The sequence below is a fragment of the Macaca mulatta genome, chromosome 20 (assembly GCF_049350105.2).
Source record: "Macaca mulatta isolate MMU2019108-1 chromosome 20, T2T-MMU8v2.0, whole genome shotgun sequence".
Lineage (NCBI taxonomy): Eukaryota > Metazoa > Chordata > Mammalia > Primates > Cercopithecidae > Macaca > Macaca mulatta.
The window spans coordinates 2,330,751-2,356,852 of record NC_133425.1 but is presented as its reverse complement, the minus strand read 5'-3'; the positions used below and the strand labels follow the sequence as shown (position 1 = coordinate 2,356,852).

Below are 26,102 nucleotides of genomic sequence, written 5' to 3'. Positions count from 1 at the left end.
TCATTAGCAACAGGTTCCCATGGCAACCGCACCAAGCTCATTAATAATTTTTTTTTTTTTTTATTCCAAGTGTGGGTGTTGAAATTCTCCAGAGGACGGATGGAGGGATGGATGCCGTGCAAACACACACGCCAGATTCTCCCACCCGCGGCCCGGGCGCCACCCCGCCCGCTCTGTGCCGGTATCGCCCCCGCACCCCCGTGCGTCAGGACTCCAAGGTTCCTGACATTCATGGGGCAGCGGGCAAGCCCCGCCCACCGGGACAGGCTGTTGACAGGAAGCCCAAACTCCACAGGCCCCCCACAAAGACCCCGTTTCATCCCTACTGGGCAGGTCAGGGGCTGCCATTTCCCGATGGGTCAGCAAGGAAAGGAAGGGCTGTGCCCACTGCCCACAGCCCTGGACTCGGGCTGGGTGTCACGGCTGCAGAACCACCGCTCAGGGACCCCAAAGCTGGGGGTGAGAGGTGGGTCAACAGGAGGGCAGAGCTTTGGAAAACAGCCTGGCCATTCCTCCGAGGACTCGACACTGTTCCCGCCTGACCCAGCAATTCCGCTCCCAGATTTATGTCCAAGAGTCGTGAAGCCAGGGTTTCCCCAGAACCTGGAGCACGGACGTCCCGGCAGCGCCGTGAAGAGCAGCAAAGAGCGAAATGGCCCAGACATCCACCCGTGAAGAGATAAACACTGCAGCCCGTCTACGTAAGGGCACATCTAACTGCGGAAGGGTCAGGGCTCTGCCGCTGTGGCGAGGATGGACGACCAGCCTGCACGAAGCTCACGAGAAGCCAGCACAGGAGTCACGCTGCACGGGATTCCATATACAGGAAACGTCCAGAACAGGCCAACCTTGGAGATGGAAAAGGCCAGCGGGAGACGCCAAGACAGCTCACTGCAGGGTGTCCTCTCGGGCGACGAAAGCCTTCTGGAGCCCATCGCTGCTGCGGCTGTGCCACCCCGAGGACACAGGAAGAATGACCGAATTGGACCCTTTACCGGCGAGTTAGGTGGTGGATAAATTACTTCTCAGTACCACTGGGAAAAGACCAACAACAGGAACGAGCGGGTGCTGGGCCAGCTGGAGGGCCCTCTAGCCTCGGCCTCCTCCTCGGCAGGCCTGAGAGGAAGGCAGGGGTCGGGATTCGGGGCACCGTTACTCGGCCCTGGAGCCATGGAGCTGAGCAGGGTCTGAGCCACAGGGAGCTCCTGTCTTCCACTCCCCACACAGAGGAATGGAGCAGCCAGTGAAGACCCCACTCTGGACGCAAAGGACTCCCTTGTGGACACTCTGCCTGCCCCCGGGGGCAAGAGGCACCCTCACCCCAACACCCACCGTCCTCTCAGGCCTGCCTGCCCCTTCCCTAGGCCTCACCATTCTCCGAGTCTGAGTGAGAAAACACAAACAAGAAATCTCAGCATCAGCTCTCAGAGTCACCCAGTTCCAACTCACAAACGGGAACGTGTCCCCTACGGCGCCAGCAGCACGAGGAGGACCGAGAAGGGGCCTCAGCCCAGAAAGAGGCACCACAATGACAACACGCACGGGCCGGTATGCCCGCCACTCTTGCCCCACACGGCCGGGCCAGGCCCCAGACGCCACCCAAGCAGGGGCCGCAGGACCCACCCCTCTCTCCAGGGGAACCAGCTCCCAGCCCCCGATCTCCTGGAGAGGAAGGAAACCCCGGGTGGTGGGTGACCCACCCGCACTGCGAGCTGGGGCGGGGGTGGGAGGCAGCCCCTCTACAGCCTCAGGAGGGGTGTCCCCCGTGTGCAGTCACCTGGCAACAGCCTCGGGGGGACAGGCGGGGAAAAGGGAGGGCACCTCAGCTCTGGGCTGGTTTGTGCAGCCTGAACCCCCTTGTCTGGATGCACCGGAGCCCAGGTGGGGGCAGCCCGGGCGCTTCTCTCTCCACCCGGCTGTGAGTGTGCTGGACGGGGGCTCGGCCCACGCGACCGAGCAGCTCCCTGAGACCATCAGCCTCATCCTCCTCATGTGAGTGACCCAGATTTCCACGGAAGGTTAGAAAACAACAGCTCTGTGCCATCACGAGAGTGTGGCCCGGGAGGCCCGGCAGGCCCGGCTTTCAAACACACCAACTGTGGTCCGGGTCTGCTGCCTCTGAGCCTTTGCCCTCAGGCCCGCTGGAGCCATTCCTGTGATGCTACACCTGGCTTCTAGAATGTTCCTCCAATGGGCCTGTGCCTCGTGTGCTCCCTGCTCTTCCCCCCATCTCCCCAGCAACTGCGCCACAGTCGTCTGCCGGTGCCTGCCGCATCCCCACCCACTTCCGGGCCCCAGACACGCCAGCACTTTCTCTGCTCCTCCTGCCCCACCAGCCCCCTCCTTGCCCGGTCAGGTCAGTGCCACTGTTCCCGCCCCCGCACGGGTGTCCTTCACGCCCCAGAACCCCACGGAGCCAAAGCGCCCTGAGATCAGCCCATGCTGGACCAACGGGCCCCGCCTGCTGCACCCAAGGAAAAAAACACATCTGCCAAGCCAGGGACCAGCAAAAGGGGTGACTCGACCCACTCCCCAAAACCCAAACGGGGCCACGGGCTCACCCACACCTCCTCCAGACCCCAGGGCTGTGAACGGCCGCCCTCCACCCCGAACAGCATATCCTGAGCCCGGTCAGTGAGGGCAACGCCACCAGACCCCAGCTCCACCGACAGGACCCCACGAGCCCCTCCGCGGGGCTTGAGGACCGAGGTCTCACAGAAGGGAGATCCAAAGGGTCTCTGACGGGCAGACCTCACTCCCAGGTTTTAACTGTGCCCCGTTCTGTACAGCCATGAGCCTGGTGTAGCCGCGCTCAGCACTGCCAGGGGTCCGAATCGCCCGTGCTCAGCGGACCCGCGCTGCGGGCCACCGCCCACCCGATGGCCACTTAGCAGCCATCTCCGTTATCAGGCTGAAAAAAACAGAGTATGAGGCCTGGTGTGGCGGCTCACACCTGTAATCCCAGCACCCGGGGAAGCTGAGGCATAAGAGTCATCTGAACATGTGAGATCGAGGCTGCAGTGAGGTGTGACTGCACCACCACGCTCAGCCTGGGTGACGGAGTGAGACCTTGTCTCAAAAACGTAAAGAAGAAACAATACGTACAGGACACAGCTCATTGGATCTGAGGCTTCAGGCATCCCTGGGGGCCTTGGACCGCACCCCTGCAGTTGAGGACGCTGCTGTCCGTCTCCAACACTGCAGGGACGCCCCTCACCCTGAAACATTCTCACTCACCTGAAACCCAAATGTAACTGAATGAGCATCCTGGATTTTCAGTCAGGGACTCAGGCCCAGGGCCCTTGCTTGTGTGGCTTCCATGGGAGGCAGATATGCCCCCACGCCTGTGCCGGCCTCCATACCCAGCCAGTGGCCATGCAGCCTCACACCCCAGCGGGCGCCCATTGGCTGCTCCTCGGCTGGGGCACAGGCAGCTGAGCCAGACACGGCCTCTCCCCTCCTCACTAAGCAAGAAGCTGAGCCACTGAGTCGCAGGCAGGAGGGTCCTCAGACCTGGCCCTCGAGGTGGCCGCCACACAGCCCAACTTCTCATTGCAATGACCAAGCTTCTCAGGGAGAGGAGGTGGCGTCCCCGGGCCTCTCACCCCAGCACCTGCAGGAGGTCACCCAAGCATGAGGTCAGCACTGGCACGAGAGCCCGTGGCCCAGTGGGCTTGGGCGAGTGTTGTCCCAGCTACCAGCCAAGGCAGTAACCTGAGCGATCCTCAGAGACAGCGGCCAGCTTCCCCCAGCAGCCCGGGACAAGTTCCCGTCCATTTTAATGAGGCGCTAATGCAGGCTGACTCATCAGACCACAGCCAGGGCTGGTGGCTGCCTGCAAAGGCCGGGGCAGGGACCGTGTGTGCAGCTCTGAGAGATACCCTTGCCCCTCCACACCTTCCCGGCAGGCCGTGGCCACTCTCTGGGCATCTGGACGCGGGTTCCCCTCTGTGGCAGGCGGGGCTGTGTGTGGCTGGGCCTTCAGAAGGGGCTGGGCACAGGCCGGCTGCTCCCTGGACACTCCCAGGCCAGACCAGCACCCCCTTCCGAGAGCACGAGGCGCGTGCGGAGACTCGCAGCTCCACACCATGCCCCACTGCCTGCCTCCCAGGCCCTGCTCCACCTGGACCCCACTCAACATCCCTGATGCTCACCTGGCCCTACCGGGCCGAGGCCACCCCCGCCGCCCTGCAGACGGGCACCAGGGCGCAGTCTCAAGCCTCGAGGTCCATGGCAGAGCTGGTGGAGGTGGCTATGGCCTCTCCAGACACAGGGTCAGCCCCCCAGGGCAGACTGGCCCACACCTACCCCTTTCTGCAGGCTGCCTCACCTGCCCAGAACAGATAGGCTGGGTGACAAGTGAGGAATACACAGCAAACACAAGGTCAGAGGAGCCCAAGGTCCAGGGAGGCAGGAACACCAGCCACTGTGTCCCCACAGCCTTTGTGGCTGGAGCCAAAGACAGCTCCGCGTGGCCACAGGGACAGGCACCCATGGAGTGGCCATGAAAAGAGGTGCTCCAGGGGCCACAGGCCACTGACCACTGCGCACCCACCTGGCCACAGCTGTTTCCAGCCACCTGGGACCATCCCACCCCTGCTCATACCCCCTCGGCCTTCACGCCACAGCCCTGGTGGACAGTCCCCGAGCTCGGACGCGGCCCTCCCGGCATCGGTGGGCCCGGGTCTCATCCATCTTGTTCCCCGCTCACCAGAGCCGAGCGCGGCCCCCCAGACTCCTTCACAGGGTCCCAAGACACTCGGCTCCTCCTAGACGGACTCCCCTACTGCAGGTGTCCGCAGGAGCCGGCCGTGCGGGGCAGCTTCTAACCAGGGCACAGACACACAAGCTTAACACCGGCCCCCGCGCCGACCGAGGCTCCGAATGACCCACTTCACGGCCAAGCACCCTCTCTCCGGGGGCTGCTCCGCATCGCAGGAACCTGACATAGTGGGCGACCAATTGCGATTTATCCTGAAAGGGGCTGACTCCTGTTACTGCGTCAAGCACGTCCTGCTCATGGGCCATTCTTCTCCCTCCGGGGGGGGCCGCAGGAGAGGCAGGGAAGGGGCCAAGCAGGTGCTGGGGGCCTCCCTGGACACCAGCACCCCTGCTCGCAGCTGTGAGGGCGGATGGGGGCATCCCGGCTACAGGCAACTGTAACAGAGTGCCACAGGTAGGGGCCTGAGACAGCAACGGCCTCTTGGGGCTCTGGAGGCCGGAGGCCCAGGGCGAGGGGTCATGGGGCCGACAGGATCCCGTGTCCCGCACCACGCTGGAGACTCAGTAGGGATGAGGAGTCCCTGCCACACACCCAGAGGCCATGCGGGCAGCAGGCCCATTTCACAGATGAGAAAACCAACAGCCAGGAGGTGACAGGACCCCAACAGGGTCCGGAGCAGGGGCCTCGGTGCCCACCTCTGCCAGCCCACTGCGGACTTCACAGGACACAGCCTGGCCCACCGCGACGGCTCTGCTGCCTTGTAGAAAGATCTGCCCCGAGCCACCATTAATGCATCCGACCAGGCCTGCCCCACAGGCCCACCCCACAGGCAGGCTGCGGCGAGGGGACCCAGGAGGCCCAGGGGCTGCTCAGAGATGGGGACAGCGCTGGTGTGGGGCCTGGCCAGGGGTCTGTCCCCCATCAGCCACCACACTGGCCACTCACTGACTGGACGGGGCCGACAGCCTCTCTCCCAGGACCGCATCTGGCCCCTTCTCCCACCCGGTCTGGTGGGAGCCTCACTCCATCAGTGACCGAGATGGCAGACCAAGGTGGTGTGACAGGGAAACTGAGGCACACGTGGAGGCACTGCCCAGGCTAGCAGGGGTTGCTAACCCCCCTCCTGTGCCCAAGGAGACCCCAGAATCCCAAGAGGCTCCACCCAACTGAGGCTGAGTCTTTAACATCCAGGGCTACTAAAGACCACCTTGTCCAAAAGGACTCAGGATGTCCCCACCTCAGTCCTAAGGCCAGTGAGGGGCCTAGCGACAGCCACCAGGTGCAGACAGCTGGGTAGGGGACAAGGGACGAGAACACAGGGCAGCCCGGGGGTCAACAGCAGCGCGGGCTCCCTGAGCGGGGCTCCAAGCCCTCCCCCTGGTTCGGACCCCACCTGGAACCTGCCCTCAGGGGCAGGCAGAACCCAGGTGGGACAGATGGGACAGAGAGTGACCAGGAGTCCCCCACCCCGGCTGGGCACACCCCTGCTAAGGCCCAAGGTCTTGGATGTGGTCTGTGCGCACCCCACTTCGCGCACTTTCTCCGCTATCCAAGACCATTCTGTACCCAGATCCCTGGCCTTGCCCCCACCTCTGCCACCGGCTCAGTGACGGCATTCACTAATGCCAACATCCCGTGTCACCTAACGGTCCATCCACAGGGGAACAGCTTTGCTCCCATCAGTCGCCAACGACAGAAGCACCCACAGCACCAGCAGCCCAGGGTCAGACGAGTCCAGCGGGGCCAGCCGAGGCTGAGGTCTCACCCAAGGCCTTTTCTGCAGGAGCCAGGTCCGCAGACATCAAGCAGAGCTGGGGGTGCACCTGCATCAGGTCTACACCCCTTGCAGGTCAGAGGAGCCTCTTCACCCTGAGGCAGCGTGGGGGCCTCCGGGCGCTCTCCCTGCCAGCCCTGCTCGCAACTGGGGCAAAGAGCCCAGGGCTGCACCGAGGCTGGGTGGGGGCCGCACTGGGCTAACGCCCTGGTCCTCGCCGGCCACCCGAGGATGGAGTGCTCTGGCCTCCCGGGTCGATGCTGCACTGGGCCTCCGAAGGCAGGCAGCGGCCACACCCACCCAAGGCTCTCTCTGCCCACAGCTCCGCTCCCAGCAAGCACCCAGGCGGCAGCAAGAGGACAAAGGAAGCCTCACTGAGCACATTCATCAACCCTCGGGCTCATCAAACCCTGGGGCGCTCACGCCCCGCCAACGGCCGCTTCTCCCGTCAGCCTGGGCCCACCTCCGCCCCACAAGGAGTGTGTGTGGAGGCCAGGGACACCAGCGGCCACGTGGCGGCACACCCCCTGCACCACGGCAAGCTGCTACTCGGTCCCCATCTGTCATCCTCGGCGGGCACAGCGCTCTGGGGACGGTGCCCAGACCTGCTGCCAGCTCTCCTGAGCTGGGCAGGGGCTGAGAGCCAGCAGAGCTCCTTCCCCGAGCCCCGCCCCCACCATCTCCGACCGAGGCGGGGCCGCACATCACCACTCAGGGCGCGACCGGCTGATTTCACCCCTTGTTTCTGCCCAGGGTGAGCGGCCGGTCTTTAATCTCCAGCCTGGAAATTCAACCTGGGCCTGCGCGACTTAGACTTGTTCCAAGTTACGCCAACATGAACCACTGAGGAGAGGGAAGACTCCTCTTCTGTGCCAGGGAGGGGAATGCCCACTCGCGGGGGCGGGCAGGGATGGTCCCCGCCCTTCCCACAGCGGGCTCGGCACAGGCGGCTGGACGGACGGCCCGTCCGACATCTGCATAAACAGAGGTAACGCGTTCCTCGTCTGACCTTGACTGTGTGACCGTGGCTTGGACTCAGCCAGCAGAGCTGCTGTGGATCCATCCCCGGAGTGCTTGACAGGCCGGCCCCTCCCCCGCATTCCTCCAGTCCTGACCCTGGAACGGAACGTCTCTTCTGCAGCTCCGGGAGCCCTGCATCGCCCTCGGCTCTCAGCCCTCGGGGGAGGTGAGGGGAGCACACAGAACCACCCCGAGCGCTGCACCGGGCCGGGAGGGCGCCCACCGCCGGCCCCAGTCAGAATGAAGTTCGGGTGCTCGGAGCGTGATGCCCACAAGCCCGAGAGCCTCCTTTAGGGGCTGGCAGCAGCCATGCCCTCTAGGCCTGAGGGTGTGGGACACCAGCGCTCCCAACTCCCAGCCTCCGTCCCTGCGAAGCCCTCACCTGCCCTTCCAGCCTTGTCTCTCGCCTCGACTTCCCGCTAAGCCTGGCCCCAGGCCTGCCCTCCCTAAGGAGCAGTTGCGAAGCCAGCTAGAGGCAGAGCTGAGCCCCGGGCCCCCAGGCCAGCCCACCTGCTGGTCCCCACCATCACTCTGCCTCCTCACAGCCCACAAACTCCCGGGGGCAGGCTCAGGGCCCAGGTCGCCACGCTGGTGTGCCACCGCCACGTGCCCAGATCTCCTCCCCACGGCCCGCCGTGCTCCTTGCCCCCGCTCCCATCTGCTATACAGACACCCCCCACCTCAGGGCCCGCACCGTCCCCCTGCCTGGATACTCTTCCCTCGGCGCGCCCCATCCAGGTCTCAGTTCGAACGCCTCCTCCCACACAGGCTCCTGGGCCCCCCGGTCTGGCCCACCCCACCGTCCGAGGGGCCCCTGCCTGCCTTGCTCACAGGGATCAGGCCAGCCTCGCTCTACCCCAGGATACAGACACCCGTGCACTCTGTGGGGGCCTGACCACGAGACATTTGCCGAGGCGATCAGAGGCTGTCCCCACTCTGCACCACTCCCCGAGTCCCCCCACCAGAGGCTGAAGGCCGCGCTCAGGGACTCCCTCCACCCTGAAGTGCCCCAGGCGGGCAAACAGGGGCCCTGAGGTTAGTCAACGCCAAGGGCGATCCCAGTGATGAAGAGTCCGGGAGCCAGAAGAACAGTGAAAGCCGAGACCCCTGCCCGGTCCCGGGGGTGCGGGCTGAGTGGGAGCCTTAGGGACTGGGGGTGCGGCACGGCAGGAGTGGTTCAGGAACCAGAGCTCCCGGCAAACTTGTTCCCAGGAGCCCCAAGGTCACATCCCCACCAGCCCCAGCTGCAGAAGCAGGTCTGGGAGGCCCACGGTCCCTGCCAGGGCCCAGCCTGCTCTGGGCTCCATCTCCTCCCTCCTCCCCAGTGGGGCCTGAGTCCTGAGTCCAGTGGGGTAGCCCCGACCCGGAGAGTGAGCTCAGCCTGCTGGCGTCACGCCCACTTCCTGGCAGGAACAAGATGACGTCCCAAGGGGCGCGTGGCCCCGATGCTTCCACAAAGGGGAGGGAATGACCCCAACAGGCGCTCGGCAGACCCCTACCCTGCCGCCATCCCCAGGGGCCTCTTCCCACCACCCCGGGAAGGATGAGCTGCCCCCACGGCTCCCCCAGCTCTCGGTGGGTGGGGAGGCCCCTCCCCCGAGCCCTGCAACGCTCCCGTCTCAGCCCCATCTGTGTCTCTGCTTCTTCACAGGATCAACCGTGGGGGTGGGGAGGCAGCCTCTCCCACCTTACACCAGCCCAGGAGGCAGGGACACATCCAGCCGCGTTGTGGGCAGGCCGTAGGGCTCGGTGGGAACCCACACCTACCCCAGGAACACTGCGATGCCAGTCGGTGGCTTCAGAGACTAGCAGACCCATTCCTGCAACTCTCCTTCCTGTCAGAACGCGGGCAAGGGCGCCAGGGCCAAGGGACGGGCAGCCCAGGGTCCCCGGGAGACACTGCGCCCTAGTACGGCCAAGAGAAGCCAGGCCATGGGTCGGGTGCAACCACCGAGTTCACGCCCTGGTCCACCCAGGCAGAAGGGACGTCTGGCCTGTGACGGACCCTCTGCCGAGCCCCGCCCTCCCGAGAGACCCCCAGCTCGGAGCTCAGGCCCAGGGTCATGGGACGGTTCTGGGGCCTCCTGGGCCTGTGACTTCCGACCACTGAGGCAGCCCCTCTGAAACCAGTTCAGATATCCAGACGCTGCTGAGACACAGTGATCAAGAGACTACCACGATGCAAGGTCAGTAGAGGACGACCAGCCCCGTCCTGCCCACGCAGGGCCTGCGGGGCACGTGGAGCCCGGGGAGGCGGGTGCGGGCGGGACCGGCCCTTTCCAGATCGGTGCCCTCTCGCACTCCCAGGGGACGCCCGTGGAGCAGCGTGACAGCCCAAGCGCCGAGTGTTCAGAGATGCCGTGAAGGGCTGTCTCAGGCTCCTGCAGCTCGTCCCCACCCGGGCAGGGCTGTGCCAAGCACGTGGCCCTCAGAGCCAAGATGGGCTCACCCAGCTCTGCCCTTCAGCATCCTGATGACCTTGATATATCCTTCCCCATCTCAGAGCTCCGTGACACGGGGTGTTTGGAGCCTGGGCCCTAGGAGACGCCTCCCAGAGCGTCCTGCCATCCCCAAGCCCCCAAGCACCCCTTGGTCACCTTCTGGTCCCTACACACCCACAGCCCGCCTCCCTCGCACTCGCAGGGACTGAGGCAGGGTCCCCCCTCCTGGCCTCCAAGCATTCCCGGGGGCCCCACCCCGCCCCGCCCGCCCGTGCGCCGGGACGGTGGCAGCTGTGTCGCAGGCGAACGCAGAGTCAGGAACCCTGGGAGCCCGGGCAGCACACAGCCCAGCCGGGCGACAACACACAGATCCCACCCACCTTCCTCTATAAATAAACCTGTGGAGGAGAAACAGCACTCGCCCCAAAAGTTCTAAGACAATTATATTTTTAAGAAACCAATCAATAAAGATAAGGGCCGTCCTCAGAGGCTCCTTTGCCTGGGATGGAGTCACCCTGGAGACAGAGTCGGCTCGCACGTGTTCCCTGGTGCTGGGTGTCCACCTGGGGGTTCCGGAAAGGTTCAGGGATAAATGCGGGCCCTCCCCCAGGTTCCTGTGCTGACTGAACCCCGGCTCAGGCTGGGCCCGGCGGACAGCAGCTGGGACTCTGCCAACCCCCAGGGAGCATGGAGTCGTCTTCCTGAGTGTGGGCTCCCTGAGCAAATCCGATTATCCCTCCCTCTCAAGTTCACCCTCTTCAGGAGGGATGTGGGGCCTTGCGGAGGGGAGGCTGAGGCCCAGGAAGCACCCTCTTGCTACAGGACACGCCCCGGCCACACCAGCCGCCCACCGCCCCTCCACCTCCTGCAAAGCCGCCCCCTCCCAATTCCCAGGAATCCGAAGAGCTCTGGAAAGCCTCAGCCGCGGCCCACACGGGCTTCCCCGGCTCAGCCAATCCCCCACCTGTCCAGGCCTGCCAGCTTATTTTAGGTTCTCTCTGAGGCCAAAACACACACCCTCGCTCCAGGCCAGGCATCTGCTAGAGGTCACACCCACTGCCACGGAGCAGAGGTCTCCACAAGCCCACTCCACCTGACCAATGGGTATTTCCACGGGGCCAAGAACGAACCGAGCCTGGGGTCTCAGCTCCGCTTCCCACGTCTCCTGGAGTGGAGGGCACTGGGGACACCCCACATCACTGGGTTTGGGGCTGGGAGGTGCTGGCGGTGAGGAGGGTGGGGGTCCTACGATGCTGCAGGCAGACCCAGTGCTCCAAGCCAGGGATGCCATTGAAGAACAGGAGGCCGACCGCCCGTCCTCTCCCAGTCCGGGGAGCCCTGGGAACACCAGGGATGGGGCGCACACTACTCTTCCCAGACTGAAACCACTACTCAGCCCCCGAGACCAGGACAGCGCCCAAGTCCTTCTCGGGCTACCAGAGCATCCTCCTGTCAGGTTACGAAGCCCACGAGGACAGCACCTCAGGAGGCCCGGGGACAGGGCCTGGGTCACGTGATGCTGCTGGCCCCCAGCCCTCATCTCCCCCTGGAGGGCTCATCCCACTTGCGTGAGGCCACCCAGTCAACACCTTCCCTGCACACAGCAACGCAAACAACCTCCTTGGAAGCCCTGAGGGACACAGCCAGCCCAGAACACCAGGGCCAGGCTCTAAAACTCTCTCGGCCGAGACGGCACAGGACAGCCAGGCCCGGGCTGTGAAGAGAGTCCAGGCCCTGCTTGGGGACGGGGTAGCCAGGCCTGGGGCTGTGAGGAGAGAGTCCAGGCCCTGCTTGGGAACGGGCAGCCAGGCCCGGGGCTGTGAGCAGAGCCCAGGTCCTGCTTGGTTCTTTCCCCTCTCTGGTCTGCACACATTTGGAAACAAGGAACGCAGGCCTTGGCTCGGCGCCAGCCTCCCGTCCCAACCCATGCAGTGCCTTCTAGCCCCTTCCCCACAGCCTGCCGGCACCGCGGACTGACTCCACACCTGGACACCTTCCACCAGAAAAAAGGGGCATAGCCACCTCCCACTTTGGTTCTAGAGAGGAGACAAACCTACAACTGCCCTTCAAGGCCAGGCCTGAAGCTTGGCTCCCAGGGACACCCACCCACCCACCCGAAGACATCACCCTCGGGCGACGGAGGCCAAGGCCACCAGGGCAGCGGGTGTGGGGCTCCGAGGCAACCCTCTGGCCGGGGCCGGCTGCCCCCGGGACCACGGCGGCCTCCTCTTCCTCTACAAGCAGAGATGAGTCTGACTCACTCCATGTTTAGATTTGGGAAAGGAGAAACACGGGCTTTATGACTTTTCTCGTACTGATTCCTCTTTTATGCTTAATATTTGTACAGTTAAACACACAAAGTAGGGAAGTGTACACAGGCCGCTCCTGCTGCCAGCCTGTCTCCCCACCTCGGACGGGGGATGTCTGCGGGCACGGTGTTAACCCTGCCCTAGGCCGCCCACCACCCATCCCCACGCCCGGAGCAGCAGCCACAGCCTGGCCACCCCAACTGCCAGCTCAGAGGGCCGGTGGGGAGACCCAGCCCTGACACAGGCACCGGGTAAGGCACTTCTCAGGGCGTGCGGAGACCGGCCGATAAGGTCACCTGCTGGAGGCCCCCCGGACCTCCGTGTACATCCCAGAAATACCACTGGCCCTAACCCAACTCTGTTCTGGAACCTTCGCTGTAAGTCTGTGCCGCTCTCGCCAAGAATAAAAGGGGCTGCCCCTTCCTCTCCAGCCAGGGAAGGGGCTGGGGAGAAGGGACTCCCCCTGGGCAGTGCCAGTTGCCTCCCTGCCCCCCACCCTCAAGCTGCGCATGACTTAAATCAGCCCCGCCACCGAGTTCAGCCAGAAAAAGCGAGTTCACAACCAACGTCACCGCCTCCCTCCATGGAAAAGGGCCTGGCAGCGCTCACAGGCCCCACGGGTCTCCCCACGCACTCGGAACCACCAGGCGCCAGCTGAAAACTTTGCACCCCTGACTCCAGCTCCTCTGGCCTCCCCCTCCCCCGCGAGGGGCCTGCCTCGGGCAGGACGTTCAAACAGCCAAGGGGAAATTCCCGTCCTGGCCAACACTCTTGGGGGCGCGAAGAGTTACTCCCTACCCGACTCCTCTCCCCACCAAGCCCGCGGTGGCCTCGCCGCTTCGCTTCCACCTTCTCCGTCCGGAGCCGGCTCTGGGGAAGGGAGTCCGGAGGCGCCCGGGGGCCCCCCACGCCCGCCACTCTCGGAAGGAAGAACGCCGACCTCGCGGCCCTGCCCTGCACCCCCGCGCGCCCGGCCCACGCCAGGTCCCACCAACATGGGCGCGCGGGGGCGCACGCCGAGGGAGTCCCGAGCCCCGGACCCCCGCCCTCCCCACGCCCCCCGCCCCCCGCCGGCCGGGAAGGATATGGGTTGCAGACCAGCCGGAGACACCAGCTGCGCGGCCGCGTGGTCTGCCCGAGGCAGAAGAAGACCGTGGCCGCCAGGGCCGGGTACGGGACGCGCTGCTCCTCGTCGGCGCCCAGCTCCGCGCCGCGCTCGGCCGCCGGGCTCTCGGGGGGCGACACGCCGGGCTCGGAACCCTGCTCCGCCTCGCGTCCCGGCACCCCGGGGCTCTCCGGGGACGCCCCCACAGCCGCCGCAGGACCAGGGGGCGGCGCGCCCAGGGGCACCCGGACCTCATCGGCGGCCCGTGCGCCCTCGGTCATGGTGGCGGCCGGCAGCACCTGCGGAGGACAGGGGGTGACCCGGGGCCGGTGGCGACGCCCCCGCCCTGCCTCGCGCGGCGCGGAGCTGCGGGAACAGCCGCTGCCGCCGGGATGTCTTTGTCTTTTCTTATTAGAGACAAACGCGCCCCCCGCCCCCGCCCGCCCCCTCCCTCCCTCCGGCGGCCCCACCCCCACCCCGAGGGGCTCCCTGGCCGGCTCCGCGCAAGTTGACGAGGGTCCCAGGCGCACGTCCTCGCCGCGTCTCACCTCGCTCCGCTGGCCGACGGCGTCCCCGCGGGCATCGCCCGGGCGGCGCAGTCACCGCGGACCCCGCTCGGCGCCCGGCCCCGGCCCCGAGCGCCTCCGCCCCCGGCCCGCGCCCCCAGCCCGCCCGGCTCCCGGCTCCCGGCTGCGGCTTGACTCCGGCTCCGGCTTGCCCGGCGGAGGCGACGGCGGCGGCCCTGGCGCGGCGTGGAGGCCGCTGAGCGGACGGGTGAGGCCGGGGCTGGGGGCGCGGGGCGCGGGGCGCGGGCCGGGGGCCGGTGAGGCAGCGAGCGAGCCTCGAGCCCGTCCGCGCGCGGCGCAGGAAACTTCGGGCTGAGCGGCGGGGGGCGGGGCGGGGCGGGGAAGGGGCGGGGCAGGCGCGGAGGGGGCGGGGCCGGGCCGGGGGCGGGGCGGGTGGGGGTGCCGAGGAGGATCCGCCCCCGGCCCGAGATGCGCGCGCCCGAGCGACCCCTCCCCGTCGCCGCCCGGCGCCCCACCCCGCCCCTGAGTCGGGGAAGTTGGACCCCGCCCGAGCCCCCTCCACGCCCCCGCACTGGGCTCCGCGTTCCTCGTGCTCCCCCGCCAACGCCGGGCGTGGGGTGCACCAGGGGGCGCTCGCGGGAGGATCCAGCAGGGTGGGAGGGGAGCACCTAAGTCCTTCCCCGCCCCCAACTGCGGGGGCGGCCAAGCTGCGGATGCCGCGCCCCTCCCCCCCGCTGCCGCTCCCCTCCCCCTCCGCGCCGTCGCGCGCGCCGCCGCCGCCCCCACCCCCACTGCGACGCGGGCCCGGGTCGGCGGAGGGGCGGGGACCGGGCGGGCGTGGAAGGGGAGAGGCTGCGTGCCCCTCCCCCGCCGCGTGTGTGTCCCGGGTGTGCCCGCACGCGCGCGTGTGTGATGGGGCGCGGGGGCGGGCGGGGGTGTGCTTTGCGGCTTGGAGTCCGTGGGTGGGATTCTGGGTGCTCCTGCATGCGCATCTCTTCCCGACACGCACGGGCAGTTTCCGCGAACTTGTCCCCGTCTCCAGCCCCCTCCCGTGTGGGAATCTGGGGGACCCTGGGGACGGCGGCCTGGTGCTCCTGCACCCCTCAACCCCGCTGCCTCACCGAGACTCACCGAGGGACCCCCGAGGAGAAGTGCAGGCCCCCTCTCCCTGCCAGCAGCTGCTCCTTCAGCCAGGCCAGCGGAGGGGCCTTCCCCTGGACCCTCAGAGCAAGTGATTTGGTCGTGAAGGGGTGGCCCTTTCAGACATTGGGGATGGCCAGGGCCATGTCCCAGCGAGGGCTCACCACACCTCGAGGTGCCAGCAGGTGGGGGCAGGTGCCCAGGCTCCCGACTCCTCCCAGGGTACCCTCCAGGCTGGAAGGGGGGTCTTGCTTCTGGGACCGCTGCTTTGTGCGCCAGAGGGTTTGAGCTCCCAGGTCTGCACCTCAGCACGCCCACCAATAAGGGGCTTCTGGTAGTGGAAGAAACCTCTTTTCCTTCCAGACAAAGAGGCCCTGCTCCAAGGCCCACCCTGAGACCCCAGATCCGGAGAGGCTGTGGGGCGGCTGTGGCTTCCCACCTGCGGGTGAGCAGCAGAGAAGCAGGACCGCCCCTGGGTGGGCCACACCATGCAGGAAGGAGAACAGGCCCTGCCCAGCTGGGGCCCAGAAGGACACAGCACCTGGGGTGGGCTGAGGAACTGGAAGGCGAGAGTGTGAGGCCCCGGCTGGGGTACAGGTCCTCCTCAGCAGCACCTCCTCCTGTATACGTGAACTTTTCAAGAAAAAGAAAACATTTAGTCTATTTTCATGCAACTACTCAGCGATGGAGGGCCACAGCTGGTGAATTAGGCCTTCAAAGAGCAGTTAAGGTCCCAGCCACAGAGGAGCAGGAGCTAGGAGAGCCCAGTGCTTTGGACACATCCGTGGAGGGAGGCTGGAGCATGTGGGGAGACACAAACGCTGAATTGGAGTCCTCTCCAGAAGGCACTTGGAAGCTCTGATCTTTTTCTCAACACCCTGCTCATTAAAAATTAGGGCGGGCCAGGCGCGGTGGCTCACGCCTGTAATCCCAGCACTTTGGGAGGCCGAGGTGTTTGGATCACTTGAGGTCCAGAGTTCGAGACCAGCCTGGCCAACATGGTGAAATCCTGTCTCTACTAAAATGCAAAAATTAGCCAGGCGTGGTGACATATGCCTGTAGTCCCAGCTACTCTGGAGGCTGAGGAAGGAGAATCACTTGAACCTGGGGGACAGAGATTGCAGTGAGCCAAGATCATGCCACTGCACTCCAGCCTGGGTGACAGAGTAGGACTCTATCTCAAAAAAAATAAATAAATAAGTAAATAAATTAATTGAAGCCAAGGTAAAGCTACAGACTGAAGCTCCAGATTCTAGCTGGGGGCTGTGGTTCATTTGCTGGACAAACGGTAGTTGAGGGTGGACAGTGTGCAGGGGTCCGGTTGGAGAGTGGAGATGCCTTGACTGTGACCAGACAGACCCAGTTCTCGTGCCCTGCAGCTTCCGTCCTATGGAGAGGAGGAAACGGTTTCCAAGCTAAGTGCCAGGGGGTGCCCAGATAGGCGAGGGCAGGGCCTCCGTGAGGACAAGCCAGCAGACAGAAGAGAAGCAGTAGCTCTTTCCAGCAGCAACGGCACCTTGTGCAAAGGCCCTGTGGCAGGCTGGAGGGAGCCCGGGAGCGGGAAGACCCAGAGGGCGACTGGGAAGCATCTTGGAATGGTGAACACAGCAGCTGTTGCCTTCCTAGCCACTTTCTGTCCTCCTGGCCACTCTTTGTCCTCCAGATGTCGGCAGAAGGGAAAAGGACCACGGACTTCTAAAACATTTTTTTTAATTTGAGACATAGTCTCACTCTGTAGCCCAGACTGGAATGCAGTGGTATGATCTCGGCTTACTGCAACCTTCGACTCCTGGTCTCGGTTCAAGCGATTCTCCTGCCTCAGTCTCCCAAGTAGCTGGGATTACAGGCATGTAATTGCCATGTCCAGCTAATTTTCATATTTTTAGTAGAGACAGGGTTTCGCCATGTTGGCTAGGCTGGTCTTGAACTCCTGACCTTGTGATCCGCCCGCCTCAGACTGCAAAAGTGCAGGGATTATAGACGTGAGCCACCGCGCCCGGCCAACAGACGTGATTTTTTAAAGAAAGCGTCTGTAATCTGAGAAAGCGTGCGGTTGCCAGGCATCCCACGGACAATTTGCAGACCGGTTGGAGCCGCTCCAGCACCTGGATGGGCATTTTCCAGCTCAAGGTCTGGGAGGGAGGCCTCCTCCCACCGCCTTCCGCTCACTCCAGCCAATCGGATGGTGTGCCCACCTTGTCCTTGGGGGCTCTGTGTCCCCTGGGCTGCTGCCCACTGACTTGTGCGGTCCACGTCTGGTGGAACAGGTGCCCGCACACCTGGAACGTAGACACTCCCTGCACTGAACGTCCATCAGCCAGAAGATGAGGCAGCTGAGACCGCGTTCATGCAGCCGGAGCGGGGTCCACCTCAACATGATGTGAAGGCCTCCACCAAAAAAGGACGTAAAAGGCAGGCAGTCCGGTAAGATAAGACGGGAAACCGTCCTGAGAGCAATGATGCTGTGACATGCGCCTTTCGCTAAGCGTCAGAGAGAAGCCCAGGACAGTTGGAAACTGGCATTGCGATTGTTTAATTCAACTACAGAATGTTCAGATGTGTTGATTCTAATCCTCCAGGTCTCTGGAAAATTTGGTTCTGCTTTTTGCTGTTTCCTTTTTTCTTTCCATCATGAGGTGGAACCCAAGAAGGTGGGGTGGGCTCCTTGGGGTCTCCCCCAGATCTCAGCATCACCCACGCTGCCCAGGGGAAGGAGGACATCGGCAGTGAGGCCCAGCATGGCACTGATGGGACAGGCACGCCCCGAGTGGTCCTTGGCTCCCTGCAGCAGTGGGGCCCATGGCTGGTCTGCTAGAAACTGGACCAAGGGCTGGTGGACAGAGTCCTGTCCTGGCAAAGCCTGGAGAGCCAGCCGTGGCGGTCCCTGCCTGGTGTCCAATGAGACCCCTTCTCCCAGCCAGCTCTGGATTCTGCTGCTACCTGTGGCCTGTGAGTTGGGGACCCAGGCCACCGCCACCAAGGAGGCTGCCCACGCAGCCAGGAAACCAGGCCCCGGGGAGATGCAGACAAGAGGGGCGTCCCTGCCTAGACTGGCCTCTGCAGGGATCAGCCTCCAGAGCAGGCAACACGGCCTCTCACTGACACAGGCCCGGGCCCTGCCTAGCCGGAATGCTGCTTCCCTGGGAGCAACCTCGGCGGAGCCCCATTGAGTGGCAGACTCTAGGGCAGAACGGAGCCCGATAGGCCGCCCTGAAGCATGGCGGGCTCTCGCCTTCATCCTGCCGTGGAGTCAGAGACACGAGACCCTGCCCAGCATCCAGTAGGTGCTAATAAATGCCCGCTGACTGGGTGGCTGAAGGGACTGCACTAGCATCCCAGGGAATTTTGGGATCCACAACCCTCGAGACCGGGCTGGGCAGGAGACATGACCCCACACTGTGGGACGGGGAGCCTGGTGGCTGCCGGCTGGCGGGCGCCCCAAGCCCTTTCCTGATCTCGGGACAGTTTTGAGTCAGCAGTAATGATTTTAAGAGTTCCTGTATTAAATGGCGAAAGCCTATGACGGTGCTGCGTGCAGAAACATCTGGGTTTTTTTTGTTTTGTTTTTTTTTTTTTTTTTTTTTTGAGACGGAGTCGCGCTCTGTTGTCCAGGCTGGAGTGCAGTGGCGCGATCTCGGCTCACTGCAAGTTCCGCCTCCCGGGTTCACGCCATTCTCCTGCCTCAGCCTCCCGAGTAGCTGGGACTACAGGCGCCCACAACCGCGCCCAGCTAATTTTTTGTATTTTTAGTAGAGACGGGGTTTCACCGTGGTCTCGATCTCCTGACCTTGTGATCCGCCCGCCTCGGCCTCCCAAAGTGCTGGGATTACAGGCGTGAGCCACCGCGCCCGGCCAACATCTGGTTTTATTGCCGCTGGGTGGACAGCGCCGTTTAGACGCCGCCGACCCTTCTCACCGTCGCAGTTGTCTGTGTGGAAGACGGGAGGGGCACGGGCACCACGCCACTGTCCCCAAGACCGGCCCCCAGGCACTGCGAGGAAAAGGCCGTGGCCTGCGAGGTGGCCCTTCCCTGCCCTGGACAGGCTGTGGAGGAGCTGCAGGCGGAGGCTGGGCTGGGGCGTGCTTGAAGGATCACTGGGCTGTGAGGGGCACACACGCCGCCTGGTTACTCGGGGAGGGAGGCTCTGGCCCTTTCTCTGGCTCTGCAGACACACAGCCTGGGTTGAAATTCCAGCTCCACTACTTCCTGGCTGCGTGGCCTTCGACATGCGTCTTACCCTCTCTGAGCCTTAAATTTCCTCCTCTGGAAAATCAATGCTTCATCACATAAAAAGTGGTCATGAGGCCGGGCACGGTGGCTCAAGCCTGTAATCCCAGCACTTTGGGAGGCCGAGGCGGGTGGATCACGAGGTCAGGAGATCGAGACTATCCTGGCTAACATGGTGAAACCCCGTCTCTACTAAAAATACAAAAAACTAGCTGGGCGTGGTGGCGGGCGCCTGTAGTCTCAGCTACTTGGGAGGCTGAGGCGGGAGAATGGCGTGAACCCAGGAGGCGGAGCTTGCAGTGAGCCGAGATCACGCCACTGCACTCCAGCCTGGGAGACACAGCGAGACTCCGTCTCAAAAAAAAAAAAAAAAAAAAAAAGTGGTCATGAACAGGCGGTCCTCCAATGATTACATATGGAATTACCATGCAACCCGGCAATTTCTCTTCCGGGTGTACCCAAGAGGAATGAAAACGTGTGTCCACACAAAACTGTGGATTCGGGCGTCCACAGCAGCATTGTTCACAAAAGCCAAGGGTGTAGACATCCCAAGTATCCCACAGATAAGCAGGTAAACAAAATGTGGCTTCTCCATACAGTGGAATATTATTTAGCCATGAAAAGGAACGACACGGCCAGGCACAGTGGCTCACACCTGTAATCCCAGCACTTTGGGAGGCCGAGGTGGGCAGATCAGGAGGTTGGGAGTTTGAGACCGGCCTGATCAACATGGAGAAACCCTGTCTCTACTAAAATTACAAAAATTAGCCGGCGTGGTGGCACATGCCTGTCATTGCAGCTACTCCGGAGGCTGAGGCAGGAGAATCACTTGAACCCAGGAAGCGGAGCTTGCAGTGAGCCGAGGCCGTGACATTGCACTCCAGCCTGGGTGACAGAGCAAAATTCTGTCTCAAAAAAAAAAAAAAAGGATGACATTCTGACATACGTAGATGAACCTTGAAGACATCGTACCAGGTGAAATAAGGCAGACACAAAATGACACACCTCATAGGATCCTATTGATAGGAGCTTTTCAGCACAGGTAAATCCATAGAACCAAGATGGGTGGCTGCCAAGGGCTGGGGGCGGTGGGGAGGGGAGACTGCTAGCAGGTAGGCGGTTCGTGTGGTTTGGATGTGTGGCCCCTCCAAATCTCACGTTGAGACGTGACTTCCAGGGTTGGAAGTGGGCCTGATGGGAGGTGTTTGCATCAGGGTGGATTCCTCAGGAGTGGCTTGCTGCTGTCCAGTGGTGATGACTGCCTTCTTGCTCTGGTAGTTCACATGGGTGCTGACACCCCTCCTCTCCCTGACACCCTCTCCCTCCATGTGACTCTTGGGTTCTTCCCTTATGCCACGATTGGAAGCTTCCTGAGGCCTGCCTCCCCAGAAGCAGATGCCTGCGCTTTACTTCCTATACAGGCTGTAGGACCGTGAGCCAGATCAACCTCTTTTCTTTAGAAATCACACAGTCCCAAGCATTCCTTTACAGCAACACAAACCAGACTAACACAGAAAAGGATTTATTTTAGGGTGATGACGGTTGACTGTGGGCTGGGCACAGTGGCTCGAACCTGCAATCCAAGCTCTTATGGGGGCTGGGCAGGAAGATCATTTGAGCCCAAGAATTTGAGACCAGCCTGGGCAACATACTGAGACCCAACCCCGTCTCTCCAAAAAGAAAAAAAAAAATGAAATAAAATTAGCCAGGTGGTGGTGCCTGTAGTCTCAGCTACTTGGGAGGCTGAGGTGGGAGGATTGCTTGACAGTGAGGGGGTCGAGGCTGCAGTGAGCAGAGATTGTGCCACCGCACTCCAGCCTGGGCGACAGAGCGAGACCTGCAGAGATGGTTGCACCGCTGGGTGCACTGAAAACTGCAGCACAGTGCCCATAAGTGGGTGAGCCGTCCGTCTGTGAACGCTGTCTCAGGCTGTGCAGTCATGAAGGATAGGAGCCTGCACTGGATGAAGGCTCACAAAGAGGGAGGTGCCCCCGTGGGGGTGGAGCCAGAGGGCGTGGCCTCGTGGGAGGAGACAGAACCCAGGATGGAGCTGGGCTGGGGGAGCAGAGCCTTCAGCTTGCCCCTTGGGGTCCTCAGGATCTCGGAGGCCCTAGCAGTGGGGCTGCCTCTGGCCTGGGTCAAGGCCTTGAGGCTGGGGTGGACACGTCTGGTTCAGTCTCTTGGCCCCAGATGTGTCAGGGAAGCCTCTTCTGAGGGCATGGGGGGCAGGGAGCTGAGTCTGGGGTGTGCGGGGGTGGGCACAGGTCATGTGCTTGGCAGCACCCAACTCTGCCTGAGCCGCTGAGTTCCCCGGATCACTGTGGAGGGGGAAGGATGAGGGTTGACCTGGGAAGGAAAGTGACAGAATGGGGTGAGCCCAGGCTGGGTGCTTCCAACACACTGCACGAGGCCGTGGAAGTGGCAAAGCAGACATTGGTACCCCTTTTCCCTGCCTGGCTCCCTCACCAGCACCCAGCTCTGCACGGCCCTTCTGCTTGCAGGAAGGGCTGAGCTGGTGCAGAGCCACAGGGTCCCTTCCAGGCCTCAGTGGGGTCCTCTCTTAGGGAGTCCTCAGGAGGTCAATGCAGCAGGTCCCCCGGATTCCAGGTCCAGCCACCGGACCACCCTCAACATCCCCACCTCACTCTCCCCCAGGCCAGGCCCAGCCCCGGCAGCTCTGAGGAGATTCACACGAGAGGAGCCCCTGGAATGTGGATCTGCAGGCATTCCTAGGTCCTTCACCCCTCCCACCCTCAGGTGCCAGGTGCCCCAGTTCTCGGCCCAGCAGGCAAAGCTCTTAGAACCACAGATGACCACGTACGGGCCTCGAGAGTGTGTTTTGGGGGGATTTCACCCAGGAGCCACTCAGAGAAGGTGCCAGCCCGCCCAGGGACATCTGAGGAACCAGCTGAGCCAGACCCGGGGTGGGGGCCTGTGCAGAGTGGCCAGGGGTCGGGCACTGGGGGGGCAGCCCCCGCTCCACAGCCTGCGTCACCTGGGAGAACTGGACAGGAGCCGGCTACAAGCCCCAGGCGGCCAGTGGAGAGGCCAACGCCGCCCACGGTGGCTGCAGAGAGAGGCTGGGCCCCAGCTGTGCAGCCAGGCGCTCCGACTCCAGCTCCTTTTGTACTCACCCGGGAGGTTTTTTTTATCTTTACGGTTAACTGAGTTAAGTCATCAACTGCCAATATTTGAACAGCCCCTCCCGAGGGAGGTCCCCTCCTGGCTGTGACAAAGGTCGGCATCCACAGAGGCCGTGTAGCTGCCCCAGGGATGGCCATGGGGGTGCCGGACGCCTGTGCCCCCAGGCTGCCCGAGGAGACCTCACGGGCTTTGGGGGCCGAGGCCCGACAGCTCCGACAGCATTTATATAATTTATTGCAAATCATTTGTGCCTCGTTTAACGCTCTGCTGATTCCACTTAATACCGACTTCCTGGGCTTGCCGGCCGGGCCACGTCGCAGGGAGCCGACCACGTTCGGGGAGGGAGGGCTGCGCCTGACAATAGGGCTCTGCCTTGAGACCAGGTATCCAGCCCACGAGAGCCGTGGCCGTTCCTGCCCGGCTCCCTGCCCAAGCCCGTGCACCCCCACACGGCCGGCACCCCGGATCAGCACCTCCCTTCCCTGGGAGGCGGCATGGGACAGCAGGAAGCTGGCAGGACAAACACCTTCTCTCTGCTCCTACTCCCCACATCCCGGACACACAGGGACAACGAGGCCTCCTGGGCCAGAGCTGGCCATGGCAGCACCTCAGGCGTGAGGGTGATGACCAGTCACTCTGGGAGCCTTGAAAAGAAGGCCTGTTCCTTCCATTCCGGCCCAGAAGTGGGGGCCGTGGTACCGGCCATGGGGCCGAGACTTTGCAGCCCCAGTCTCGGGAGTCTCGGGGTTCCCAGCCCTTAAGGGTCTCTGGGGACCTTGGAGAACAGTGGGGTGCCAGTGGCGGCCTTGGACGGGACTCAGCAGGGTCTCATGGCAGGCTGGGGCAGGACAGGGCACAACAGGCCAGCCGGGACCATTGTCACGGGTCTTTTGTCTCCCATCCCTAGCACCACCTGGAAGCCATTGTGTCCTGGAGGCTGGCGCCGGGTGGGGTGTGTGGACCAAGGGCAGGTGCAAGCTAGTCCAGCCGAGCGGCTTCACTCAGAGTGGGCTCCAGGGCACAGGGGTCTCCTCTGGATACAGGAAGGCCCTCCTGTACCCTGGGCCCGGCTGGGGCGTGGGCCACACTCTGACGGCCTTGGCCCCCATCACCCATGTGGGATGAGGTCCAGGCCATTCTGGGTGGGGGCGTCTGAGCCCAAGCGACCCTGGTGTTTCCTCTCATCTGGGCCCCGGAGGCTGCCTGCAAGCCTCCAAAACCAGCCTTGCTCTACCCCAGGGAAATGGGGGCCTCCTGTCTCCCCGCCTGGCTGTGATGTGTACAAGGCCGGCCTCTTCCCCTGGGCGTGGCTGTGATGTGTGCGAGGCCGGCCTCCCCTCTTCCCGCCTGGCTGCGATGTGTGTGAGGCTGTCCTCTTTCTCTGGATGTGGCACTCCAAGGTGCATCTTGGGAGTGTAGGTCAGCGCCTCCTCTTTGGGGCTGAGGACTAGTCCACCCTGCAGATGCACTGCATGGAGTCTGCCCATTCTAGTGCATTCTTTGAAACAGTGCCATGTGGTGAGACAGAATAAGCCGCACACGTGTAAAGCGTGCAATTCGATGAGCTCTGGTGCACGTGCACAGCCGCAAAGGCCTTGTTCCAGCTAGGATGACGAGCGTGTTCACTGCTCCATGCCGCGTGGCCGCATCAAGCACCCTGATGGTTTTTCCTCATTTCCTCTGGGCTTCAGACAGCAAGGGGAGGACAGAGGCTATTGTTCTTTCCATCATGCACTAGTAAATCAGCTTCTTTTTTTATTTCTTAGTATTTTTTGTTTTTGTTTTTGTTTTTTGTCTTTGAGATGAAATCTCACTCTGTCGCCCAGGCTGGAGTGCAGTGGCACGATCTTGGCTCACTACAACCTCTGCCTTCCAGGTTCAAGCGATTCTCCTGCCTCAGCTGCCCCAGCAGCTGGGATTACAAGCACGCACCACCACGCCCAGATAACTTTTTTCTATTCTTTTTTCTTTTTTTTTTTTTTTTTGTATTTTTAGTAGAGACAAGGTTTCACCATGTTGGTCAGGCTGATCTCAAACTCCTAACATCAGGTGATCTGCCTGCCTCAGCCTCTCAAAGTGCTGGGATTACACGTGTGAGCTGCCGTATCCGGCCCTCAATCAGTTTATTACTTTTTTTTTTTTTTTTTTGAGACGGAGTCTCGCTCTGTCGCCCAGGCTGGAGTGCGGTGGCGCGATCTCGGCTCACTGCAAGCTCCGCCTCCTGGGTTCACGCCATTCTCCTGTCTCAGCCTCTGAGTAGCTGGGACCACAGGCGCCCACTGCCACGCCCGGCTAATTTTTTGTACTTTTAGTAGAGACGGGGTTTCACCGTGATAGCCAGGATGGTCTCGATCTCCTGACCTCATGATCCGCCCACCTCGGCCTCCCAAAGTCCTGGGATTACAGGCGTGAGCCACCGTGCCCGGCTCAATCAGTTTCTAATTGTGGTCAGAGGTGAAGGTAAAATAAAACAGCATCTTTTTACCGATCTAAGTGTTCTAGCAGCAGCAGTGGCAGTGAGGCGGGCGAGCACCTGTCGTGGAGCTGGCAGGACCCCTCGCTCAGCGAGCCGGCCGCCGCCTGGGGTGCACGGACCCCTCGCGTATCTGGTCTTTATCTTTGTGGGCTGCAGAGCCGCCTGCGGGACACACAGGGTGGGCCTTGCTAAATCAGTCACACCCAGACCACCGTGGAGCCACCAGCCTGTGGCCCCTGGAGGGCTGGCGGGTGTTCCGTTCTTGCCTGGAGGGTAGGACTCTTGCCGCGCTGTGCCGGCATTGGAAAGTCTCCTCTTACTCTGAAGTTCCACCATTAGCCTGCCATTCCTTAGGTTAAGTATTAAGTGTGGCCATCCTGGGCTCTTCTTTTCTTTCTCTTTTTTTTTTTTTTTTTTTTTTTTTTTTGTGAGACGGAGTCTCGCTCTGTCGCCCAGGCTGGAGTGCAGTGGCCGGATCTCAGTTCACTGCAAGCTCCGCCTCCTGGGTTCATGCCGTTCTCCTGCCTCAGCCTCCTGAGTAGCTGGGACTACAGGCGCCCGCCACCACGCCCGGATAATGTTTTGTATTTTTTTGGTGGAGACGGGGTTTCACCGTGTTAGCCAGGATGGTCTTAATCTCCTGACCTCGTGATCCACACGCGTCGGCCTCCCAAAGTGCTGGGATTACAGGCGTGAGCCACTGCACCCGGCCTTTTGTTTTCTATTTTTAAAGTCAGGGTCTTGTCTGTCACCCAGGCTGGAGTGCAGCGGTGCGATCACGGTTCACTGTAGCCTCGACCTTCTGGGCTCAAGTGATCCTCCCATCTTAGCCTCTTGAGTAGCTGGGACCACAGGTGCCCGCCACACCCAATAATTTTCTTCATTTTTGTTTGTAGAGACAGGTCTCGCTATGTTGCCCAGGCTTAGGTTCTTCTTTCCAAAGGCCACGTCCTTCCAGGAGGCACCGTGTGCCAAGCTGCAGCAGCCATCGCCTTTGCAGTGTGAATACATTTCTCAGGCCCTCTCCTGCCACCGACAGCAGCGAGCAGGGGTTCAGGGGAAGAGGATGGGATGGGGCAGCAGGTGCTTTCGTGATCACCTGGGAGCGTGGGTGCCGTGGCGCAAGGCTGGGGTTGGAAAGTAAGGCTGCAGATCTCAGCAGCCTGCAGGCTGCCCCCAGCCCCACCCAGCCCCAGGGAGGCACGGCCTTAGCTC

At 62.7% G+C, this 26,102-nt stretch overlaps 1 protein-coding gene across 1 annotated transcript in view; it reads right to left on the bottom strand.

Annotated features, from left to right (window-relative positions):
- The window catches only part of CACNA1H (calcium voltage-gated channel subunit alpha1 H), a 68,134-nt gene extending 54,076 nt beyond the window's left edge, over positions 1 to 14,058 (bottom strand). The window contains exons 1-2 of the mRNA XM_077984990.1: positions 13,921 to 14,058; positions 13,355 to 13,671 (exon numbers count right to left, since the gene is read on the bottom strand). Coding sequence (XP_077841116.1) covers positions 13,355 to 13,653 — 299 coding nt within the window. The 5' untranslated portion in view covers positions 13,654 to 13,671; positions 13,921 to 14,058. The remainder of the gene's footprint in view (positions 1 to 13,354; positions 13,672 to 13,920) is intronic.
- Positions 14,059 to 26,102: the final 12,044 nt, after the last annotated feature.